Here is a 25024-nt window from a genome sequence, read left to right as displayed (position 1 = left end):
ATGGTGATATAACAATGATATGAGTCAATAAAGTGTTTTGATTCTTGACTAAAGAACTTAATCTCCGATGTAAGCCGACACACGCTTAGTGTTGTTGAAACAAACCTGTTTCAAGAAGTAGCCAACTGAAAGTAACATGTCCACATGTTTCAGAAGAACTAAATGTAGTGAGGCTGTAATCACGTTCTGTCTTCCTTTCTTAGTACTTTAAGAAGAGCACCAAAATCTAATACACTATTGTCTTCAGGTAAGGTGAGTTTGATGAGGATTTCTTTCTTAACCAGGAAGTACCCTCAGCTGTGATGGTGTATACCTGATGTGGAATATCACCGAATACGGGGATTCTAACAAACGATGGACAAAAGGAAAGAACAACGGGTCATGTTGTTCGGATTTCCTGTGGATGGTTTGTTTGTTTTTGAATTTCGCGCAAAGCACATGAGGGCTATCTGCGCTAGCCGTCCCTTATCTACCAGTGAAAGACTAGAAGGAAGGCAGTTGGTCATCACCACCCACCGCCAACTCTTGGGCTACTCTTTTACCAACGAATAGTGGGATTGACTGTAAGTTTATAACGGCACCACGGCTGAAAGGGCGAGCATGTTTGGTGCGATGAGGATTCGAACCCGCGACCCTGAGATTACGAGTCGAACGCCTTAACCCATCTGGCCATGCCGGGTCTAGCTGTAGATGGAGGCTTAGAAATAATTTTAAAACTTTCGATATTGGAAAAAAACAAACAAACAGAAAACTGTCGATTTTAACAGCTTACAGCGTCACGAGACACGAGGACGGGAGTAAGAGAACATGATGGTCACGTGATTTTGATAACTGTCAAACAGCTGATAAGACTGCTTTCGGAGATGCATACGTAAACGTTTTGTAACGTTTAACATAATTCTCTAAATAAAAAATAAAGAGCCACAGCAAACAACCATTTGTTTTAACGACTCTTTTCTTTAATTCCTTTAAAAAATTGTCGCATTTTAATAACCATTAAATGACACCCAGGGTTTAGTAAACTGACTCAACATTCACTTTGATTGTTCAAGCAATTAACAATAAACCTTCAAACTTCTTTTGACTTCGTGTACAAAGATTTCTATTAGAATAAACGAAGAAATCTGGCAACTGCTGTAATTTCTAATTAATACGCTTATTAATTAGGTAATGCTTCGAGTAAACTTATTTTAGTTCATGTTTCTCATGCTTTAATTAAATTATGAAAGTTCAGATGACGCTGAACACATTATCATTATTATAATTTTTTAAAGTTCAGGACTCTTTGGAAAATAATTATATGAAATGTTAAAAACACGATAAAGTGTGGTAATAACAGTACAGTTTGTACACGTATTAACACGAATATAATATAATATAATGTAATATAATATTTTATTTCAATCATTATCTTTTTCAGCGCAGGACTCGCAATTAAGGGGTCGAGGGTTCGAAATCCTCTCCCTCCAAATAGTCGATCTTTGAGCCGTGGGGCATTATTATGTGACGGTCAATCCCACTATTCATTGGTAAAAGAATAGCCGAAGAGTTGGCGGTGGGTGGTGATGACTAGCTGCCTTCCCTCTAGTCCTTCATTGCTAAATTAAGGACGGCTAGTGCGAATAGCCCTCGTGCAGCTTTGCGCGAAATTAAAAAAAAAAAAAATCACACCAAACCAATCCTCAACTCAGATAGTTTTGTTCTCTAGTTCCAGAAAGATTTCCATCAAATACCGAGTTTGTTAGTACTCTGAAATTGATATTTTTAAAATGAAATAAATATCAAATTCACACGTTCATTTTGAAACTTTATTTTGTCTTGCTAATATTTTATATACAGAGATATGGTGACAATATTAGTCAACACAGTACAGACGCAAATCAACATAATATTCAATTTCATCGTGCTAACATGTCTACCCACTTTCTACAGATCCACGTAAAATCATTTAAAACGTCTCACACAATGAGATAACATGTCTACCACATTTCTAGAGATCCATGCAACGTTGACTCAAACGTGCTTCTTTATTAAGCCAGTATGTTTAAGAAGTTTATACGGATTCATGCAAAGGAACTTACATCGTGACACTATAATTCATAATGACGTTTATTTACCAAGCTCTTAAATGACGTTTCACAAATAAATGTTAGATTTTTGACAAAGATGTATATACACTATATAACTACCGCGTTTTATAGAAACACATATGAGATAAAGAAATAGTTAAATCACGTTTTAAGAAAGCTGACAGTCCGGTCTTTTGGAAGCTTTTGGTTTGTTTTCAGTTTCGCGCAAAGCTGCACGAGGGCTATCTGCGCTAGCCGTCCATAATTTGGCAGTATAAGACTAGAGGGAAGGCAGCTAGTCATCACCACCCATCGCCAACTCTTGGGTTTGGTTTGTTTGGCTTGTTTTGAATTTCGCGCAAAGCTATTCGAGGACTATCTGCGCTAGCCGTCCCTAATTTAGCAGTGTAAAACTAGAGGGAAGGTAGCTAGACATCACCACCCACCGTCACCTCTTGAGCTATTCTTTTACAAATGAATAGTGGGATTGACCGTCACACTACAACGACACCACGACTGAAAGGGCGAGCATGTTTGGTGTGACGGGGATTCGAACCCGCGATCCTCGGATTACAAGCCGAGCACCTTAACCACCTGGCCGTGAAGGGCCCACAACGAATAGAAGCTATATGGTTATTGGATTTCTTCAGCTATGATTTCTATCCATACAAATGTTTATGTCAGAACCCCGTGAAAATGCTGTTCTATTTAAAACAACTTTAATTAGTTATAGGCTAATAAGTGCCTATAATTCCAAAATCTAAATTTAGTGCACGCACACGCAGTGTTTTAACAATAACTATATGACTTATAAATTTAAATGTTAAATAAATGCGATGTGACAGAATAGTAAATTAATCTTCCATAATTAATCTGTACAGACGGTAGTCATTTATTGATCTAATTAGTTCAGGCCTCAGAACTGAAATCTACGCAGAGCTTGTCACACACGGCCCTTCCAATAATTAGAATATTGATACACGTACTCCCAGTTATAATATCTTATATGATAACAAAACTCAACAACAATTTGTTGGCTGTTGAGAGCGGATTTCTTATTTTCTTTCCGAAATAGAAGAGTTTCTTCAGTTCTCGTCTTCTGTAATTCCAATTACTTTAAATACATTTTAGACACTAAAACAGTTTTATTATTGAAGAGCTGGAACGTTGTATTGGTTAAAAATGGTAGAAAGTGTAAGTAGCGAGAAAAAGGCTTAAATAGTCTCTTCTCCTTCGAAAACGAGAGGAAATCTTCAATAGCCACGTCACTAGAAATTCTTTTCGGCAAAATTAGAGTTAATTAATCACATGAGACCTTCCCTCCCTTTTTAATTCACTATATTTTATGCGCTAGCAATACCAAGCGTGGAGCGCGTGTATAGCCGATTCAATGTTTTTATTGCTCATCAGGAACTCTACCAGCCTACCCTGAAATTCTTTTAGTTAGGATTGGAGTGAATTAATTTATAAGACCTTGGACAAGATGAAGTATATCAATCGAAAGGGTTTGGCCTCCTGATTCTATAACTGTAGTTAGATCTCAAATCGGGAAAGAAATGACGAAGCTATGAGCAAGACGTTTGTATTTGAAAAACAACACCAACAAACAAATAAAACTCGGGGCCGTTCTGCCACGGCTTAAATTATTTCTAATCACTAGTAAAAAAGGCTTATGAGCGAAAAGGCGGGACTTAAATAAGCAAAAGGAGTTAGCCAGTAAACAGCTGTTGAAATTCTATGAAACATACAACGTACTTAATGTTTAATATTCACTCATCTCATGTTTATTTTTAATTACGTATTTGATTTCCATGAGCCATTTAATTTCAGGAAAAAAGAAAACATAAACAAACTATATAATACAAGTTCCCAACTAATGAAATGTTTTGTGATATAAATGCGGCATTACCTTTAACATCAAGGTATTCGTATTTAAAATGGATATGTAACGAGGCTATCTTTGGCTATATTCGGTCGTAAATTGATGGTTGCGGGTTAAAATCTCTGTGACATCAAACATATTCGCCCTTTCAGCGGTGGGGGCGTTATAATGTAACGGTGAATCCCACTATTCGTCGGTAAAAAAGTAGCTCAAGAGTTGGCGGTGGGTGATGATGCCTAGCTGCCTTTTTTCTAGTCTTACACTGCTAAATTAGGGACGGCTAGAGCAGATAGCCCGCGAGTAGCTTTGCACGAAATTCAAAAATAAAAACAACAATGTAATAAATGAGTACAGGCTACTTATATCTGGAAGGTTTAACTGCTGGTTTTATAAGAAGTAGCACTCGATCATCTTAAGAGTACAATAACGTGTACCACTTAGATCTTCGACTCGGAGAACTGTATTTATTATCGGCATTCATTTTTATTTTTCTGCGCATTGTCAATTAGTCCCGTTTGAATTCATATAATAAACATTTTCTAAATGTTTGAATAATATTTTTGAATTGTGAATGATATAGCTTATGAATACAGGATGTGCAAATGAAAGCCCAAGGTTCCAAATTTCTTACTTGGTAGATCTCTGACACAGCCGCTTCTAATGATATATGTATATAACGTGAAGGCCCGGCATGGCTAAGCGTGTTAAGTGCGACTCGTTATCTGAGAATTGCGGGTTCGCATCCCCGTCGCGCCAAACATGCTCGCCCTTTCAGCCGTGGGGTTGTTATAATGTGACGGGCAATCCCACTATTCGTTGGTAAAAGAGTAGCCCAAGAGTTGGCGGTGGGTGGTGATGACTAGCTGCCTTCCCTCTAGTCTTACACTGCTAAATTAGGGACGGCTAGCGCAGATAGCCCTCGAGTAGCTTTGTGCGAAATTCAAAAACAAACAAACAAACATGACGTGAAATTCCAGGACGACATATTTTTCAAGTCATTCTCTTCACCCCACCCCTTGAAAATTTATTAGGCAAGTTTACCTAATGGAAACAGTTGTAGAATTATGTTGATGTAACCGATATAAAATACAGGGTTGAATAATAAACACAGTAGTCAGTGTACTAGTAATTCCAGTAAATCAGAAACTTACTTTATTATCATATTATGCTTAACATGGCCATGTGGTTAAGGCGGTCGACTCGTAATCTGAGGGTCGCGGGTTCAAATTCCCTTTGCACCAGAGATGAGATGCTCGCCCTTTCAGCGGTGGGGGCGATTATAATGTTACGGCGAATCCCACTATTCGTTGGTAAAAGAGTAGCTCAAAAATTGGGGGTGGATGTTTATGACTAGCTGCTTTTCCTCTAGTCTTGCACTGTTAAGTTAGGGACGGCTAGCGAAGATAGCTCTAGTGTATGTAAACAACTTAGTAAAATGGGGTTAATCGATTTTATGTGAATATCCATGTATGTCTAACGTAAAAGGTACTCTGTTTTTTCATTGGTCAAGACTAAGTCAGATCTTACGTGTGAGATCACATTAACTTTATTACCTCTCGAACAATGCAGTACGTACGTGTTCTGTGAACGTTTCAAATTCATTTTAAAGAGTATTTAGGCAAAAATGGATGAAGGTTATCGACTTATCAACAGTTCATCATTATTTCACTTCTTCCCCCCCCCAATACATACATATGCAGTTAGGACCGGCCTGGCCAGGTGGTTAAGAGCCTGACTGTTAATCTGAGGGTCTCGGGTACGAGTCTCCTTCACGACAAAAGTGCTCGTCTTTTCAATTATAATTGTACAATCAATCCCGCTATTCATAAGCGGTGGGTAGTGATGACACATCCTTATCTGCGAAGATAGAATAAATATCTTTCCAGCCTCAAAAGCCATTACAATAAAGCTGAGAAGATATTCTAGTACTAGAAGCCTAGGATATCTCCATGATAATAAACAGGATATGAACCTGAGAAGACTTACAGGTTTCCAGCTGCACCTCAAAACCAGCGGCTGTTTTCTTTAGAAACATCGCTGATAAAAAAACTGGACTCAAAGCTAATCCCTGTTAAGATTACCATGCAAGTCTTATAGAACTTTGTGACTTCAGTTTGTTTGAACGTCGTATTGAAAGCCAGAATCTATAAAGAGTGATGAGTGAATGGAATATTTGGCAAGACTTTAGAAGTTTATTACAACGAAATATGAAAACTGTAGTGTCGAACAATAGTACATAATCATGGCTGTCATGTTTGGCACAATCAACGACAGAATAAGTAGCTTGAAAGGCAACAAGGGGTTAAACTATCGTTCTTAAAACTTTGCGATTGACACTCAGTGTGCATGATTTGGGAGTGAGGGATGTATTCCTAACGACCTCATGAAGTCGTGTATTAAGTAAGAAGGCCTCATCAAAAGCTGCTTACAAAGTCAAAATATAGTTATATAGTAGGCCTTTTGTGTGCTTATTTTTCAACTAGGACAAGTAATGGGCCAGTTAAGAATGCTGTGTTTCGAAATACTGTGATATTTCTTTACGCTTAATACCCTGAAAGGATGTAAATATCGTATTTAATGATCATGTGATCCTCCAACCAACAACAATTGAAACAGCACAGTTGGAAAAATGTCATAACGCAGGGAAACCGGGTTCGTTTAAGTAATAAACTTTAACTGAAAAACTAGTATTTTTATGAACATTTATGAATAACATATCAGTTTATGTACGTTAACGACCATCCCAACACACAGCTAGGCATTTGTTTACGTTACTGTTAAACGTATAGCTCCATTAACATATAATCCTTTCAGAATATGAAAATAATACATTAGTAACCGATATCAGATGCTTGGCATACATACAACCGGAAATGACGTCAAGTTAGTCTAAGTTTCTTGATTCTTAGCATAAACGTCATTAAATTTGATGGATTTTAATATACTTCTTGACTTACTTCACGGTTATGAATGAAAGCTGTTATGAGACACAGTGCTTTGTCCGACAGAACCCTGCCTTTCTTTAATTAATTTGTCGATAACTTGACAGAGGTCGTTTAACTGTAGCAGGATACCCTCTGAAACTGTTATTCAACTTATACTGAAAGAGATAAAAAAGACAAATAAAGAAACGGAACAAACACATAAATAACAGACTAAAATTGGATTATTCATCGTTAAGCCAGTTGTATTAAAGATACAAAAATACATGATTTAGGTTTTTATTAACACTAGTATCGTGTAAAAAATGATTATACCAAAATCTCTGTCGTTCATATCTACACTTTATAGATTTTTAATACAAGCGATACATAACAATTAAAAATAATTATAGTCACTAGAGGACGCTTCTGAAATAACTACTCGGACGAATTTCTATTTGTATGTTGATTGGAAATATTAGTAATAAAGTCACCTAAGCAAAGTCATTATTCTTCAATATGCATAAATATTTAGTCAATACGGTTTAGATAACTACATATAGCTATGAGTTATAATGTATTCCCTTTAACAGAACAATAGACCGAGTAATATTATACTTAGTTAATGACCTTAAATTCCGATAGTTGTATTTTTGCGCTGATATATGTCAACAATATTTACAAAATCTGTCCGAGAATAGTTTTATTTTGTTTAAAACTAAGCACCACGCTTTACGAGGTACTACTTGTACTCTGCCCACTATCGAAACGCGATTTTTAGCGTTGGAAGTGCGCAGACATATCGCTGTGCCAATGGGGGACTCCAAGAACAACTCCAGCTTTCTAACAATGACATTATCTCATAGAACATGACAAAGTAGCAATAAAACTTTAAAACAAGGATTACTCTGTCCCAGTGAATCAGAAATAGTGACGTTAACTGTAAGACATCGATAAACTGCGAGTGAGATGACGGGGAACAATGAGAGCATTATTTATTTAAAAATAATATATTTCAAGCTTGTCTGTTTGACCCACTCATATTTCTTCCTTTGGTAATTTAAACTAATCGTTAATTATGTTTCGTCTCTAAATTCACAAAATAAACATTAATGTGCCATGTTTCAACTTATAAACGAACATAGGATTTATATTTCGGTTGTTTTTTTAATTAAATACCTTCCGGTGGACCTCTCCAGTGGCACAGTAGTATGTCTGCAGAATTATACTGCTAAGAACCGGGTTTCGATACCCGTGGTTGACAGAGAACATGTAGCCCTTTGTGTAGCTTTGTGTTTAACAACAAACAAACCCTCCTAGGCCGGCATGGCCATGTGGGTTAAGGCATTCGACTCGTAATCTGAGGTTCGCGGGCTCAAATCCCCGTCGCACCAAACATGCTCGCCCTTTAGCCGTGGGGGCATTACAATATGTCAGTCAATCCCACTCGTCGGTGATAAAAGAGTAGCCCAAGAGTTGGCGGTGGGTGGTGACGACTAGCTGCCTTCCCTCTAGTCTTACACTACTGAATTAGGGATGGCTGGCACAGATAACCCTCTTGTATCTTTGCACGAAATTCAAAAACTAACTAACAAACCCTCTGGTGGTAAATGTTTTTGTGAAGTAAATCTTTTTAAGTTTGTTTCTAATCAATTGCATTAATACTGCTATATTTATATCTCGCCTTCTAAATAAAATACTGACATATTTGTTTTTAATTTCAGTGAGCAGTGTTTATTTCGTTTTTTCACAAAGCTATATGATAGGCGTTCTGTGCTGTGCCCATCATGGGTTTCGATCCTTGATGTTTAGTGTTATAAACCCTAAGTCTTATTGCTTAGTCAACGCAGGAGTGTTTCTGTGAGAAAGACTGGTATAAAACATATGAAAACACACGAAAAACATATAAATAAGAGGCTTGTTGGTGATTAGTAAATGTTACTCCTATTAAATTCAACTCCATATTAAAGAATTACTGAGGGTTTCATGCTCATTATATAAAAGACATATTTGCTAATACTTTGCAATGCATAGCCACATATGTTAATCACAGCGCAATGGACAATGCCAACATAGCTATTGTTATGCCTCGAGGAATATGTCAAAGCAGGATATTCAGTTCCTACAGCGACGATAAGCGACGAAAAGTCAATATTTCAAGAAATCTTCAGCGTTTCCATGGCAGCGAAAAATCTAGTACTTCTGAATGGTTTTAACCACTCAGAAACCGAAACCTTAAACCAATGTGAAATTCTCTCATCCGGAAAGTGGAGGTTGTGGCTATGAAAAACTCTTTGATTCAAAAACAATAAGCCACTGTAATGAAGCTGGGCAAATCTCGTGGTACAATACAACACGTCAGGATTACAGTTTGAAGTCGTTGAAATTTTACAAGCTTCCAGTGACCCTCAAAATTAAAGGTTGCTTTCACGAACAAAATGGCTGGAAAAACTAGAACTACAGCAAACTCATTCGACTACACAGGGCATCAAGCCATGCTGATGCATCTTTATGGACTCTCCAACTATTGGCTTGTTTCTCGACATCACTGATTATTGGCTTGTTTAAAAGTGGCCTTTAAAGCCGACGTCTATATAGGAGTGAAGGTTTTGTGGAACGTTTATCAAGGTGTTTTTGTCTTCCGAAGAAGTTTATTACTTTGGAAGTTTCAGTTTTGTTTGTTTTCTTTTTAATTTCGCGCAAAGCTACACGAGGACTATCTGCGCTAGCCGTCACTAATTTAGCAGTGTAAGACTAGAGGGAAGACAACTAGTTATCACCACCCATCGTCAACTCTTGAACTACTCTTTTACCAACAAATAGTGGGATTGACCATCACATTATAACGCCTCCACGGCTAATAGGGCGAGCATGTTTGTTGAGACGGGGATTCGAACCTGCGACCCTCAGATTACGAATCGAGTTCCTTAATCACCTGGCAATACCAGGCCGGAAGTTTCGGTGTAGCATTAGATTGAGCACGGTCGACAAAGAAGAAATTAGTTCCAAGAGCAAAACGAGATGTTCTTATGGATTGTCATTAACCTCTGTAATTTGATTTACACAGCGTTTTAAAATTAATAATATGAAATCATGGTAATTTGGTCCCTTTATTCTTCTTGATACAAATATTTTCAAGATGTTCAATGGATAAAGAGAAGTATATGAAATACCAGATAACTAGGATTAAGATAAAATGCATCGTACGTAGAGGACAGATAAATAAAACTAAAGCACGAATTGCAAATGTGGTATTGGTAACATGAACTCTTATAAGAGAGGTATCAGTTGAGGAATGATATGTTCAATGATGGGGATACACCTTCGTCTTTGCGAAAACGTTTTTCACCTGTAGTAATTAAAAATCAAATATACTAGATTACACGTTATATAAGAACAGCCTACTGGAACAAAATATGTTATATTATATAACAAATAATTGTTAATACGGAAATGAAAAAGAATGGAATGTTAATTTAACCAAAACATTGACAGGAAAAATTACAGTTACGTTTAAAGACAGGGAAAAGTAGAATTCAGAGCAAAGCCTAATGAAACGATGTAACTGAGTTAGTTTAAAAAATATTTTGCTGTTATAAGTTCATGCAAAGCTACTTAAAGGTTATTTACATTAGTTGTCTTTAAAGTAGAAGTAATAATTTAGAGAACACCCGCTGCTAACTTTTTGGCTAACGAAAAGTTGAACTAACTGACAAATTATAACGGTTGAAAAGGGTAAGAATGTTTAGTGACAGGATTCGAACTCGCGGCCTGTAAATTGCGAATCAAAAGGGCCTTCAACACAAGGCTTTACTATTGTAGCTATCCGCATTTATCATACTGTTAACTCTGGCTAAATGTTTCGGTTATAAATATCTCCTCGGTCCGGCATGGCCAGCTGGGTTAAGGCGTTCGATTCGTAATCTGCGGGTCGCGCGTTCGAATCCCCATCGTACCAAACATGCTCGCTCTTTCAGCAGTGGGGGCGTTATAATGTGACAGTTCATTCCACTATTCGTTGGTAAAAGAGTAGCCCAAGATGACTAGCTGTCTTTCCTCTAGCCTTACACTGCTAAATTAGGGACGGCTAGGGCAGATAGCCCTCGTATAGCTTTGCGCGAAATTAAAAAAAAAAAGATATCCCCATTTAACATTTTGTTCACTCTTGCTAAATGTTTTTTTTTTTTAGATAACTTCATTTGAAATTAAGTTAAATTTTGCTAAATGTTTCTGTTCTAGCTATCTTCATTTAGCATATTATTAACTTGTGTTAAATGTTTTTGTTTTGTAATTGACTTAGAGAAACAGAAATTTTTATACAAGTTTTAACTTTATAATGTGTCGCAATGTAGCAAAGTAGCAAGATCTAGTGTTAAGAAATCACATCATCTCCACTTGTGATCCATCTTCCAACAGTAGCAGTCAACAGTTGTTCTTTCATGTTGTATAAAATTCACCATCAGTTAAAACATTCAGCTTAGTTCAATCTTTTTCATTAAATAAAAGATTTTTGTTCAACTTAGAGTATAATGATGGGTAAAACATAACACATGCTTTAGCTAAGTAATAAATTAACATTTGATGTAAAATTCTTATATAAGTGTAGCTACCAGTTTGGTTACCAATTTTAAGTTCATTCCTTTAAGTTGTACGCTCAATCACTAACAAATCACAGCAAGTAAAAAAGTGACACTCGATAGTAACCAACATTGTTTATAGGATCGCAATCCTATTATTCGGAACAGGCCTATTCTTTACAGAACCAACCAAATTCTTTAAAATATGTGGTTGTAGTTTTCCCTTTCTAAAACGCCATGGAATTTAGATTAACAGTTTCTTGTCATCACCTTTCCATGCAATCGATACAGCCGTATTAGGCATCGTTATTTATGTTAATTGTTTAAACTAATATCAAGTGACACCAAACGCTCTTAAATGAGGACAATATCATAAAACTTAGTATTTGTGGACTTACAATACTGTTAATATGTGATAATTTGAATACAATAGTCCGAGCAACAAAAGATTGTCCTGCTCTGGTTGTTTTGGCCGCACGACGCACTACTACCTGTCTTGATTAGTTAAAAATTAGAGAACACTCACGCATTTAGACCTCGTGCAGATTTAAAAACAACAAAAACTAATACGCATTTCCGGTCAAACTAATAGAGGTGAAAATTTATTTTCTTCCAATTATCGTTTGTTTAAGCTCTTGGATGTTTTGTAATTAATGTAATAAAAGGGGACAACTTCGAGGCTAATCTCACAGTATGTATTCTATCTTCAATGTCAGTGATTAAATTTAATAATATGTGGGCAGATCGGTCAGAAGTGTCATTTCGAGGACTTCATTATCAGCAGCATCCTCCAAGTTCAGAAGGAGGCTCAAAACGGAAGTTTACGTGGTACACTTCTCGTCAGGCCAAATTAACTCTTTTACGAAAATTATATTATAGCATAGACCCTCCTTCTGGATTTTTTCTGGGGGCTCGTAAGGTCAGTTTGCTTGCCCCTTCTCAAATATTTTGTGAAATGACCCTCCTGAGTTGGGTTGGTTTTCCTCTATCAGTCTAAGGTATGTATTTTATTGTTAATATAAAAGTTCTGTAAGTACCAATGACACAAGCACATGGATACAGGGCAGCTGCAGTACATTTGTATCACTAATAAACTTGTATTTGTATTGCCTTAATTAATATCAGGGATTCGATTCCCCTCGGTTGACTCAGCAGATAGCCCGGTGTGGCTTTGCTATAAGAAAAAAACACACACGCACCTTAATTAAAATGTTAATTACTTCTCAACATCCATTTCTCATGTTCAGTTATCTCGATTTTAGTAACATATGTGATTTGTTTTATGACAAACATGTGTTCTACAAGATGTTTTGTTCCACGCAACATTCACGATAGTTTACTGGATGAATTAAAAGGGACAAAAATAAGATTATTTGCATATAAACGAGACACACGACTTTTGTCCGATAGATGTCGTATTTTTGAAGTGATATATAATGACTTGTTTTTGTTTGTTTGTTTTGGAATTTCGCACAAAGCTACTCGAGGGCTATCTGTGCTAGCCGTCCCTAATTTAGCAGTGTAAGACTAGAGGGAAGGCAGCTAGTCATCACCACCCACCGCCAACTCTTGGGCTACTCTTTTACCAACGAATAGTGGGATTGACTGTCACATTATACGCCCCCACGTCGCGAACCCGCGACCCTCGGATTACGAGTCGCACGCCTAACGCGCTTGGCCATGCCAGGCCGATATATAATGACATAAAAAAACAACAACTCTGGAGATAAGGCCAAGCCATTAAATATATAATTCGATATAATACGACGTCCAGCATGTTTTAATAGAGGAACTGTAGCTTAGCCTAGAAACAAAAGCCGTGTTTTATTATGGTGTTTACCCCACATGGCAACACAATGAGATATTAGTAATGATACTGAAGCTTAGCCAATTAATAGCTACGAAAGTATTTACTCGCGCCACATCGCGTGCTCAGCTATGCACGAGAATGAATGTTAACAGTAGTGACATCTAGTTCAAAGATTATAAACTTTGTTTCTTCATTGCTTGAATTGAGCCTAATAAAGATGACAAGGAAATTGCAGCCTATTACGGTAATTTGACTTAGAAATTAACCTATCTAATTTGGTTTATGGTAAAACAAACTTGTGTCTTTATAGCTGGCTGATTTTTGTTTGAAATTATACCTATAATTAGTAAACGTTCACTTTGACGAGCTTTCAGCTGACTGACATTAACGCTAGGGTTATAATTATTTATTATTGAGTTTAATATATTATTATGTATTACACGTTGAAGCAATATGTTGGTTAGGCAAACATGTACAGTACTATTCTCGGTTCAGTTTTATCATCATGTTTCACAATTTGCTTGAAATTACTTGAAAACTGCACATCAACATGGTTAATTAGTAATTTATTTTTCTGTTAGTTTCTAAGAATAGCAGTTAGGCAAGGATATGAGATAATTTACTGGAATATCCACAAGCATATTGGAATGTTTTAAAATTAAGTCACGACATTTGATTTTCAGTTTAAGTACCAAGAGACACATCAACTGCACACCTTTTAGGAATTTCGACTTTTCTTTTTCCTTACTCGCTTTCTGTAGAACGTTTTCGTGCTTTATCGTAGTCTTTATTTGTAGCAAAGCTACTAAGCCTATTTACCGTCGACCCTAATTTTGGACTACTGACCGGACAGAAAGCAGCCAGTCAGCAACATTTTGACACCCATCATCCACGCTAAAGGATTGATCACTTTTAAAACCCACTCACAGTTTCTAGTGAAGGGACGATTTTTATAATATGGCATGAGTTCGAACCCGGTTCATCATTTTCGAAATTTATAGTTGAACTATAAGAGCGGCTAGTGTTCTGTTATGAAGCATTATGGTAAACATATGCAAAAATACACTATTTGTGTATGTATAAAACACAACAATAAGCAGAAACATTAAATATGTTCTCGTTCCATTTAAGACACTGACGTAATATTGTTCTGTTAGTATATTAGCGTGTGGCAGTCAAAGCAGCTCCACCTCTTTGAAATTAAATCAACAACAACAAATAAAAACAAACTAGAATCAATGTCCACTCTTTACACTGAAGTCCAATTTTTTCGATTAATTCCAGTTTTCTTTTTTCACACTTGCGATATGCTTTAGCTTGTAAATTAGAATGCTTCACAAAATGAATCTACATAATTAGAAACGATATTTCACTAAAGGGCATTTTCGCAATTAGTTTATAATTTACCAAAAAAATATTGTACAGTTATTAAATGCTTTAGTTTGTTTGAGAATTAAAAAGACTTACACATTTATATAATTACTAAATAAACAACTTGATTTTTTGTCTCATTTTTAATAGTTTTTAATACAGGCAGTTAAGACTTTCAATATTTGATCTTCGAAACGTGGATTTTGAGCTTATATTCTGTATCTGTTTGTTTTTTTGTAATTTCGCGCAAAGCTACATGAGGGCTATCTGCGCGAGCTGTCCCTAATTTAGAAGCGTAAAACTTAAGGGAAGGCAGCTAGTCATTACCACCCACCGCCAACTCTTGGGCTACTCTTTTACCAACGAATAGTGGGATTAACCGTCACAGCTAAAAAGGCAGGCATGCTTAGTGTGACGGAAATTTGAACCCGCGACTCTCAGATTACGAGTCGAGAGCCTTAACCAGCCGGCCATACCCGACCTGAATTAAAATAAATAAATCTATGAGACGTTTGTTTCTCTTTTTATTAAGTATATGTTTAGATGTCAGCTATACCAAGCGTGAGGCGTGCATATACCCGACCTTTGTTTACTTATCAGGATCCTTCGAGCCTGCACTAACATCGAAATTCTTTTAGGCAGGATTAGAAACAAAACTAATCTTGGACATGATTAAACACATCAATCGAAAAGCTTTGACCTCCTGAATCCAAATCTGTAATTAGATCTCAAATCAGTGAAGTAACGGAGCTATGAGCTAAGTGTGAACCCGAAATTTTTTTTAACTTTCGCACAAAGCTACACGAGAGTTATCCGAGCTGAACCCGAAAAAAAAAGATAAAAATAATCCAGAGCCATTCGTTTGGTTTGGTTTGAATTTCGCGCCAAGCTTCACGAGGGTTATCTGCGCTAGCCGTCCGTAATTTAGCAGTGTAAGACTAGAGGGAAGGCAGCTAATCATCACCACCCACCGACGACTCTTGGGCTACTTTTCTACCAACGAATAACGAGGTTAACCGTCAAGTTATAACGCCCCTACGTCTGAAGGAGCGAGCATGTTTGGTGTGACGAGAATTTGAACCCACGACGTTCAGATTACAGGTCGAGTGCATTAACCACTTGGCCATGCCCGGGCCCAGAGCCGTTGTGTGAGCCGTTACGCCGCGGTAGCTGCTAGAGATATTTTATGTTTCGCTTAGCTGTCTTCAAGTAGCTGTCACGGCATCATTCACTTAGTACGTCAGCTATAAATTTCGGGTTTAAAAGGCTAAAATCCGGTGTTTAATTCCCAGTGGCAGACAAAACACACACAGCTCATTGTAAAGCTTTGCGATAAAACAAAATACGGAACTTCTTATTTAATATACAGTAAATCCCTCAATCATTCCACGGTTCGTTGAATTTGAAACGGCGTCCTTATAATCACAAGAAGCTATTTCTGGAATTCTTAAAATACTCGACGGTTCTTTCAGTTACAGTTTTTAATCTAACTTTAACAGGATTATAATAAATGACTTTATTGGATAAAGGGAAGTTTGAAGCTTTGATTTATTTAAACAGCCTGTTTTATACATGAATTTGTAGGAACCAAGTCTACAATTTAAAACGCTAGCCTGTTTATGTTCTTTAGCCTCTGTTGTAACACGATAGATTTTATAACGCGTTATTAACAACGTCAATCCTCATTGGGGCCCGGCATGGCCAAGCGTGTTAAGGCGTGCGACTCGTAATCTGAGGGTCGCAGTTTCGCATCCCCGTCGCGCCAAACATGCTCGCTCTTTCAGCCGTGGGGGCATGTGATGGTCAATCCCACTAATCGTTGGTAAAAGAGTAGCCCAAGAGTTGGCGGTGGGTGGTGATGACTAGGTGCCTTCCCTCTAGTCTTACACTGCTCAATTAGGGACGGCTAGCTTTGTGCGAAATTCAAAAAACAAACAATCTCTTTCATTGTCTTCGAATTATCTGGTGATTCTTTGCAACAGATCAAAGTAATCCTACTTAAACGACGAACTAAAGTTGTTCGTTCAATCGCCAAAGATTCGCTTTCAAAATCATTTTGTTTTGGTTGGCGTTGTTTGTTTCTGAAAGCAAAACACAAGAAGTCATCTGCATGATGTCGATCGCAGGCAATCAAACCCCGGATTGTAGCATTGTAATTTCAAAAACGTCCCTTTCTGACTTACCAGGGGTTGTTTTGAATGTTTCATTCTGGATGTTGGTGTCTTTAGCTTAATTGCTAACTTTTGCTCACGTGGACTAAACATGGAGCATAAATTGAAATTTTGAACGAAAAGAACGCAGCCAATAAAAGGGCTTTCCTTGCTCCTGAACGGAATTGTAATTTACCTTTGTTCTCATAAATCATTCACAGCTCAAAGTATATAACATTTTCAGAATATCGCTGCTCGCACGTTTGATCACAATGCATTGACCACTAAGCCATGCCTGGCCTTTTTAGCCTAAGTCTGTGAACAACAAATGTTGAACAACTAAAAATCTGGAAAAACTGATTTATTTACAATCAATGTGCAGATGCTTTCTATCTGAATGTACGTGCGCGTGCACTTCATTTGAACGGATCGAAACAAAAAGCGGATGTAAATATATTTTAGTAAATATTTCGTACAATAACATATTAAAAGCTTACCCAAGTTTATAAAATGTCTAATGCAAATCGTATAATAATAGTGTGAGTGTATTTACTTATAGTATTAAGTACGGTAAAATTTAACCCTAACTTAACTGAAGCAAAAAAAACAAACACTACACAACTTGCATTGTTAACTTAATTCTTTAACGAATATAGGATGTACGTCTTTACTGATGTTAAGCCCAAGACAAGTGAATTTATAGATTTCGAGGCCTACGACATGAAACATTTTCTATTATTCTAGAAATTCTGCATCATAGAGTCGATAGCTTCTATATGTAAGGAAAACTAAGGTACTCATAGGCAGAATACAAATATGGACGCTAAATATCAACAATAATAGAGAGTTTTACTTTAAAAGATGATTGCCACTTACTTTCATTCGTATCTCTACCCCACAAGCCCCAAAATAAGGTAAGAAACCATCGTTAATTTTAATAAGATACAAAACAGAAAGTGACCAACCCGTGAAGTTATTCATCGTTCCTATTGTTGTTTCAGTCGATATGACTTGACAACTACTTTATAAGACGAAAGGCGGAAGACTTTCAAAACGTCGTCTTCTACACTTGTGTCTCCACAACAGGCAATTGCCGTCCATTCTACAAAGTTTCATCATGAATACATTGCCTAAACAATTTATCAAAGAATACTTTATAATAAGTGAGATTAAGCCTAAATCAACTCTATGTGTTTATGTGTTTCTGGACAGGGGACGTATTTATAAATACCTCAAATGTCAGTCAGGAAGAAAAAAAACACGTCAGAAAATAAACAACATTTTGGGAATGTAAAAATGATGTATGGATGGTTGTGTCAAAATGAATGAAATCAAGAATATAGGGATGATACAGCTGTACATAGATCATATCCACATGCTTTCAATGACTGTAAAATGTATATTTGACTTAATATTTCAATATTACTGCATTTTGAAGTTATATATTCCCGACTGTTGATATGCAGTTTGTTCATCATAATATCATGATCATGTCAGGGTAAACATCAATGTACTGTAACCAAGAGTCTCGAACTTACGTACAAGGAAAATGAAGTTGAATAAAATATGTTTTGATTAGTACAGACTCTCGCTACGATGTTGATCGAATTGACCGACATTGTGACCATGTGGTACTTGTGTATATTACAGTGTTACATTAAATTTTAATATTGAAAGTCGTGTAGGGATGATCTATGTATAGTTTTATCATCCCGATATTCTTGTTTGCATGCTATTTTGCACTGCCATTCGTACATTATTTTATATTTACAAAATGTTTTATTACTTGTTTAAAGAAGTATTGTGGGAATAAAAACACTAATTTGATTGTAAATGTTTCGCATCGCATTGTAGTAGTATATCCTTAAAACACACACAGTCCGCCAACAGCGGTTATAGGTGAATATTTATCTACATATGCGCGTATATTTGTGCGTATTTATAAGATACTATTATCGTAAAAAGATTATGTAAGTATTCAAGTGAATGATTAGAACTTAGCTGGTATGCTGGTTGACATATAGAATCATAGAAACAATTTAAATGTGGTTAGGCTATCCCTATGAAAAGAGTATCCGTATTTCTTGTCTGATGTCTCGTGACTATCGTCAAATCTTCAGTGTTCACGTTAAAATTCCTCGAAGATGCGTAACACGGGAAAGTTTTTCATGTTTATATATACTTTTACCTTATGCCCCCATCCCATCCTCCAGTAGCACAATGACTTATAACGCTATAAACCGGTCACCTTTCGCTCTTGCAGCTGTAACGAAGTTTTTTATATTATTACTTGGTTAATAAAAGTAGACTTTTTTTCTAACTTTATTACCAAAAGAAGTGTTTCTAACATTATCCCTAGAGGGCGTTTCTTTAAGGCTCTCTTCTAATTTACAATGCGTGCAGGAAAGAAAGTTTTTGTTTAAAAACTTCGTTTTTTTAACCTGAACATTAAAACAGATTATACATTACTTAATTGTTATCATAAATTTATCTATAATTAGTGATTAATTGATTTTTATCTCATTAGGTTAATTATTCCTAATTAATGTACATATCTTAATCGAAATTACTTCGTAATTAACCCAATAGAAGATCCTCTGACAATGATTAATTTTCTGATTGATAAACCCTTAATTTATATTTTAAACTTGTAATTTTTTTACTCTGTATTAACAGAATAAAAGCAAAATATTTTATTCTTAGTAGTTCTGGCTTTTAACTAACATATATATATATATTGTAGGTTACAGTAACTGATAGACTGCAAGTCAATTTTACAGTTACGTCCCGGCCCGGCATGGCCAAGCGCGTTAACGCGTGCGCCTTATAATCTGAGGGTCGCGGGTTCGCATCCGCGTCGCGCCAAACATGCTCGCCCTCCTAGTCGTGGGGGCGTTATAATGTGACGGTCAATCCCACTATACGTTGGTAAAAGAGTAGCCCAAGAGTTGGCGGTGGGTGGTGATGACTAGCTGGCTTCCCTCTAGTCTTACACTGCTAAATTAGGGACGGCTAGCGCAGATAGCCCTCGTGTAGCTTTATGTGAAATTCCAAAACAAACAAACAGTTACGTCCGACCATATCGTTAATTGCGACGGTTCACATCTCATGAAAACAATACATTCTAAGTAATATAGTTTTAACATCATCTTTAATTAGCTATGCTTATTACTGGGTATATGTATACAATGCTGGACAAAATCTTAAGGCCAATGAACATAAAGAAAATATATGCATTTTGCATTGTTAGACTCAACCACTTATTTGAGTAGAGCTTTGAAAGATAAAAATAAGAAAAGCAAAAATAAAAAACTTTTTTACCATTTAATAGGGAAAATTTGAACACTGTGAAATTTTTTCTTTATGTTCATTGGCCTTAAGATTTTGGCCAGCAGTGTATGTATATATATTTATATATATGCTAGTTTTGATCTACGTAGGTAGATGGCTTTTATTAGAATAGAGCGTTGATGGTAAAAACGCGGATTAATTTAATGATACACTTATAAGTATAGTAGAATATTAGTTTACAAGTCTGGATCAGTTGAAAGGCACTGAAACAAAGTAAAATAATCTATGCATAACCCTAAATGCTTGAATCTAAACATGGAACAAAAAAAAAATTAAAAGCTGAAATACTATTCCACGCCAGTTCTTCTAAATCTACACTTCAGTCAGGTGAAGTGTAGCAAAACGTTGGACTCTATGTGTACCATCATCTGGTAAAACAATCTACACTTCAGTCAGGTGAAGTGTAGCAAAACGTTGGACTCTATGTGCACCATCATCTGGTAAAACACAATCTACACTTCAGTCAGGTGAAGTGTAGCAAAACGTTGGACTTCAGTCAGGTATGTGTACCATCATCTGGTAAAACACACAATCTACACTTCAGTCAGGTGAAGTGTAGCAAAACGTTGGACTCTATGTGTACCATCATCTGGTAAAACACACAATCTACACTTCAGTCAGGTGAAGTGTAGCAAAACGTTGGACTCTATGTGTACCATCATCTGGTAAAACACACAATCTACACTTCAGTCAGGTGAAGTGTAGCAAAACGTTGGACTCTATGTGTACCATCATCTGGTAAAACACAATCTACACTTCAGTCAGGTGAAGTGTAGCAAAACGTTGGACTCTATGTGCACCATCATCTGGTAAAACACACAATCTACACTTCAGTCAGGTGAAGTGTAGCAAAACGTTGGACTCTATGTGTACCATCATCTGGTAAAACACACAATCTACACTTCAGTCAGGTGAAGTGTAGCAAAACGTTGGACTCTATGTGCACCATCATCTGGTAAAACACACAATCTACACTTCAGTCAGGTGAAGTGTAGCAAAACGTTGGACTTTATGTGTACCATCATCTGGTAAAACACAATCTACACTTCAGTCAGGTGAAGTGTAGCAAAACGTTGGACTCTATGTGCACCATCATCTGGTAAAACACACATCTACACTTCAGTCAGGTGAAGTGTAGCAAAACGTTGGACTCTATGTGTACCATCATCTGGTAAAACACACAATCTACACTTCAGTCAGGTGAAGTGTAGCAAAACGTTGGACTTTATGTGTACCATCATCTGGTAAAACACACAATCTACACTTCAGTCAGGTGAAGTGTAGCAAAACGTTGGACTTTATGTGTACCATCATCTGGTAAAACACAATCTACACTTCAGTCAGGTGAAGTGTAGCAAAACGTTGGACTCTATGTGCACCATCATCTGGTAAAACAATCTACACTTCAGTCAGGTGAAGTGTAGCAAAACGTTGGACTCTATGTGCACCATCATCTGGTAAAACACAATCTACACTTCAGTCAGGTGAAGTGTAGCAAAACGTTGGACTCTATGTGCACCATCATCTGGTAAAACACAATCTACACTTCAGTCAGGTGAAGTGTAACAAAACGTTGGACTCTATGTGTACCATCATCTGGTAAAACACACAATCTACACTTCAGTCAGGTGAAGTGTAGCAAAACGTTGGACTCTATGTGCACCATCATCTGGTAAAACACACAATCTACACTTCAGTCAGGGGAAGTGTAGCAAAACGTTGGACTTTATGTGTACCATCATCTGGTAAAACACAATCTACACTTCAGTCAGGTGAAGTGTAGCAAAACGTTGGACTCTATGTGCACCATCATCTGGTAAAACACAATCTACACTTCACTCAGGTGAAGTGTAGCAAAACGTTGGACTCTATGTGTACCATCATCTGGTAAAACACAATCTACACTTCAGTCAGGTGAAGTGTAGCAAAACGTTGGACTTTATGTGTACCATCATCTGGTAAAACACAATCTACACTTCAGTCAGGTGAAGTGTAGCAAAACGTTGGACTCTATGTGCACCATCATCTGGTAAAACACACAATCTGTTATCATACCCGTATTTTTTATGATATAAAATATTTTCCAGGTGGTTACGGGTGCTTGACTCACAATCTGTGGGTCGCGGGTTCGAATCCCTGTCCCGTCAAACAAGCTCACCCTTTCAGTCATGTGGACGTAACAATGTGACGGCCAATCCAACTATTCGCTGGTAAAACAGTAGCCCAGGAGTTGGCGGTGGGTGGTGATGACTAGCTTCCTTCCCTTTAATCTTTCACTACTACAATAGGGACGGCTAGTGCAGGTTGCCCTCGTGCAACTTTGCGCAAATTATAAAACAAACAAACCACTCTACTCGCTAATCATGCTAATACATTTCAACTAAGTTATATTCCAACACTCCTAAAGGCGTAGAAGACACATTAAAATCTAATAAATTTTCAAAACCTTCAACAATATGTCTTTTTGGAGCAATAATACAGAATATAAGGATGAAATTTTTTGTGTATTTTAAAGAAAAAGAAGAAACGAATATCTCCTCAACACGTTTGTATCTACAAAAAACAGGCTGATATTCGGTCTTCTATTATAACACTAGGCAGTAAACTGAATTTCTTGCGCATTTTTATCATAATGCATTATCCATACGTCTTATTGAATGCTTTTGGACACCGCGAGAAGTTTCAATCGAACAAGATTTTTATTCTAATTTCTGCTCTGTAACTGATTACTTAAAATTGAATTCTGAATGACGAGTCTCAAAACCTGAAGAAAACAAAGTTTTTTTTTAAGGTGTCGATATAACGTGTCAATAATAAGAAATCACATAATAACTGTATTTATTTCGCAATAAGGTATTTTTTTAAGGAACGTCTAACCTTTGATAATATTATAATAAACATGGTTTTCTATTGTTCAGGATTCTTTGTTGAGGTTCTTCAAGTTCGAGAATGTTTTTCTTTGTTGGTTCAATTTATACATGTAATACCTTAGTCCATGTTATTACTATGAATGTATTTTTATATTTAAAAGAAAAGGCAGTACTGAAATGATAATATTGATCTTTCCTAATTCGGTTTCCATTGTAATAGAATATTTTAATATTTCTTTGTGTGAAGGAAATTTTTATTGAAAGTCTAAGTATATATAGTATTGGTTTATTCAATATTGATAGGACTTATATATATATTTGATATATTCATTTTTTCGTTATTTAAAGAAAAAAGTCTTCGTATTTTAAATTAAATTTTACGTATCAAATAAAAATATTCAATACAACTACTGTGATTTATTTAAAAGAAAGTACTGTTGTAGCTTTTCCTGTTGTTGGATGTGTTTTTTTGGATTAGTTAAAAAAAAAGTCCACGTCACTTAACGGTAACGATAGTTTTATTTATTGTACATTAAATTCTACAACTTTTTAGGTTAGTTCGTGTTAGGCCCGCCATGGCCTAGTTGTTAGGGCACTCGACTTGTAATCCACGGGTTCGAATGACCGTCCTACCAAACATGCTCACCCTTTCAGCTGTGGGGGCCTTATAATGTGACGGTCAATCCCACTATTCGTTGGTGAAAGAGTAGCCCAAGAGTTGGCAGTGGGTGGTGATGACTAGCTGCAGGGGCGTAGATCCTGGGGGGTATGGTGCATACAATCATCCCTCCCTACAGTTTGGTCTGTTGAATTGTTTTATTACATCACAGGTCTACAAATTGTGTGTTTGTTCTTGTGATTCTTGTGTTCTTACCAATCGAATTACATCATTAGGCCTAGATGTAGGCTTTTTCGGTAGCCGAAATGTACATCTTTAATATAGGCGTGCTTCTAAGCTTTCCGATCTAAACGATAGTTCGTATCAGTCAGTAGGCCTAAGTATACATGCAAGTATCGTGGCAACAAGATTACTCTGTGACTGCATGTTTACAGCTTTCAGGTTCACGTAATCAGAGATTACCAATTTGCAAATTGAACAGTCCACATAAGTGGTTGCAAAAATCATCTCCCCCATCGGGTGTAAAAATCTACGCTCCTGACTAGCTGTTTTCCCTCTTGTCTTACACTGCTAAATTAGGGACGTCTAGCGCAGATAATCGTCGTGTAGCTTTTCGCGAAATTAAAGAAAAATAAAACAGATCCAGAGCCTGCCAAATATTTATATTTGTTCGTTTGAATCCTTAACTTTGCTTCCATATTTTATGGCATAACAGTTTTACATTCGATAGTGTGTTCGTTCTTACGGTTTTGTAAGCCGTTGTTTATTTACGTTGTAAAAATGTTAATATTTCTTGGGGCCTAGCCTAGCTTGGTGGTTATAAGAAACAAAAAAAACATCAGTACTTCTATATGAGTGACAAATGTTCTGTGAATCGTTATGGCAAGCTGAAAAAAACAGCGACTATCATTCTGAAAGTCGGGCGCTTTAGCCATCGAACTATGCCAGGTCCCAAAATATTAACGTTCTTTATTTACGTAAGAATGAACAAAATGTCGAACGTAAAAGCTGTCGTACCATAAAATTAATGATTTAATCAAACAAACAAATATTTAGCCATAACGATATACGGAATTGATGCATTTATCATAATGGTGTATAAAACCATCTTTAGGCGTACAGCAGTATCGATATTTTTGTCATAATGGTGTAAGAAAATCGTTGTATTAAAATTTGTCAGTCAATATCTTTACTATGCAATCAGTAGATTCACTCCACTGTAGCATTAACAGATATAATATTAAGAGTTAACGCGTATTTTTACTTGTATATTGGTCACTGTTTGTTTATTTGTTTGTTTGTTTTGGAATTTCGCACAAAGCTACTCGAGGGCTATCTGTTCTAGCCGTCCCTAATTTAGCAGTGTAAGACTAGAGGGAAGGCAGCTAGTCATCACCACCCACC

At 36.6% G+C, this 25024-nt stretch overlaps 1 protein-coding gene across 2 annotated transcripts in view; it reads right to left on the bottom strand.

Moving 5' to 3' along the window:
- LOC143226554 (XK-related protein 4-like) overlaps positions 1 to 25024 on the bottom strand; it is a 204651-nt gene that overhangs the window by 120332 nt on the left and 59295 nt on the right. The window contains exon 1 of one of the 2 annotated variants that reach the window (XM_076457669.1): positions 6909 to 6993. The exons of the other annotated variant lie outside the window; for it this stretch is intronic. Coding sequence (XP_076313784.1) covers position 6909 — 1 coding nt within the window. The 5' untranslated portion in view covers positions 6910 to 6993. Of the gene's footprint in view, positions 1 to 6908; positions 6994 to 25024 lie in introns of those variants that run through there. 2 annotated transcript variants of the gene reach the window in all.

Source organism: Tachypleus tridentatus, chromosome 9, assembly GCF_004210375.1.
Source record: "Tachypleus tridentatus isolate NWPU-2018 chromosome 9, ASM421037v1, whole genome shotgun sequence".
Classification (NCBI taxonomy): domain Eukaryota; kingdom Metazoa; phylum Arthropoda; class Merostomata; order Xiphosura; family Limulidae; genus Tachypleus; species Tachypleus tridentatus.
Note: the sequence above shows the minus strand (reverse complement) of the source record. Positions and strands in the feature narration are given on the sequence as shown.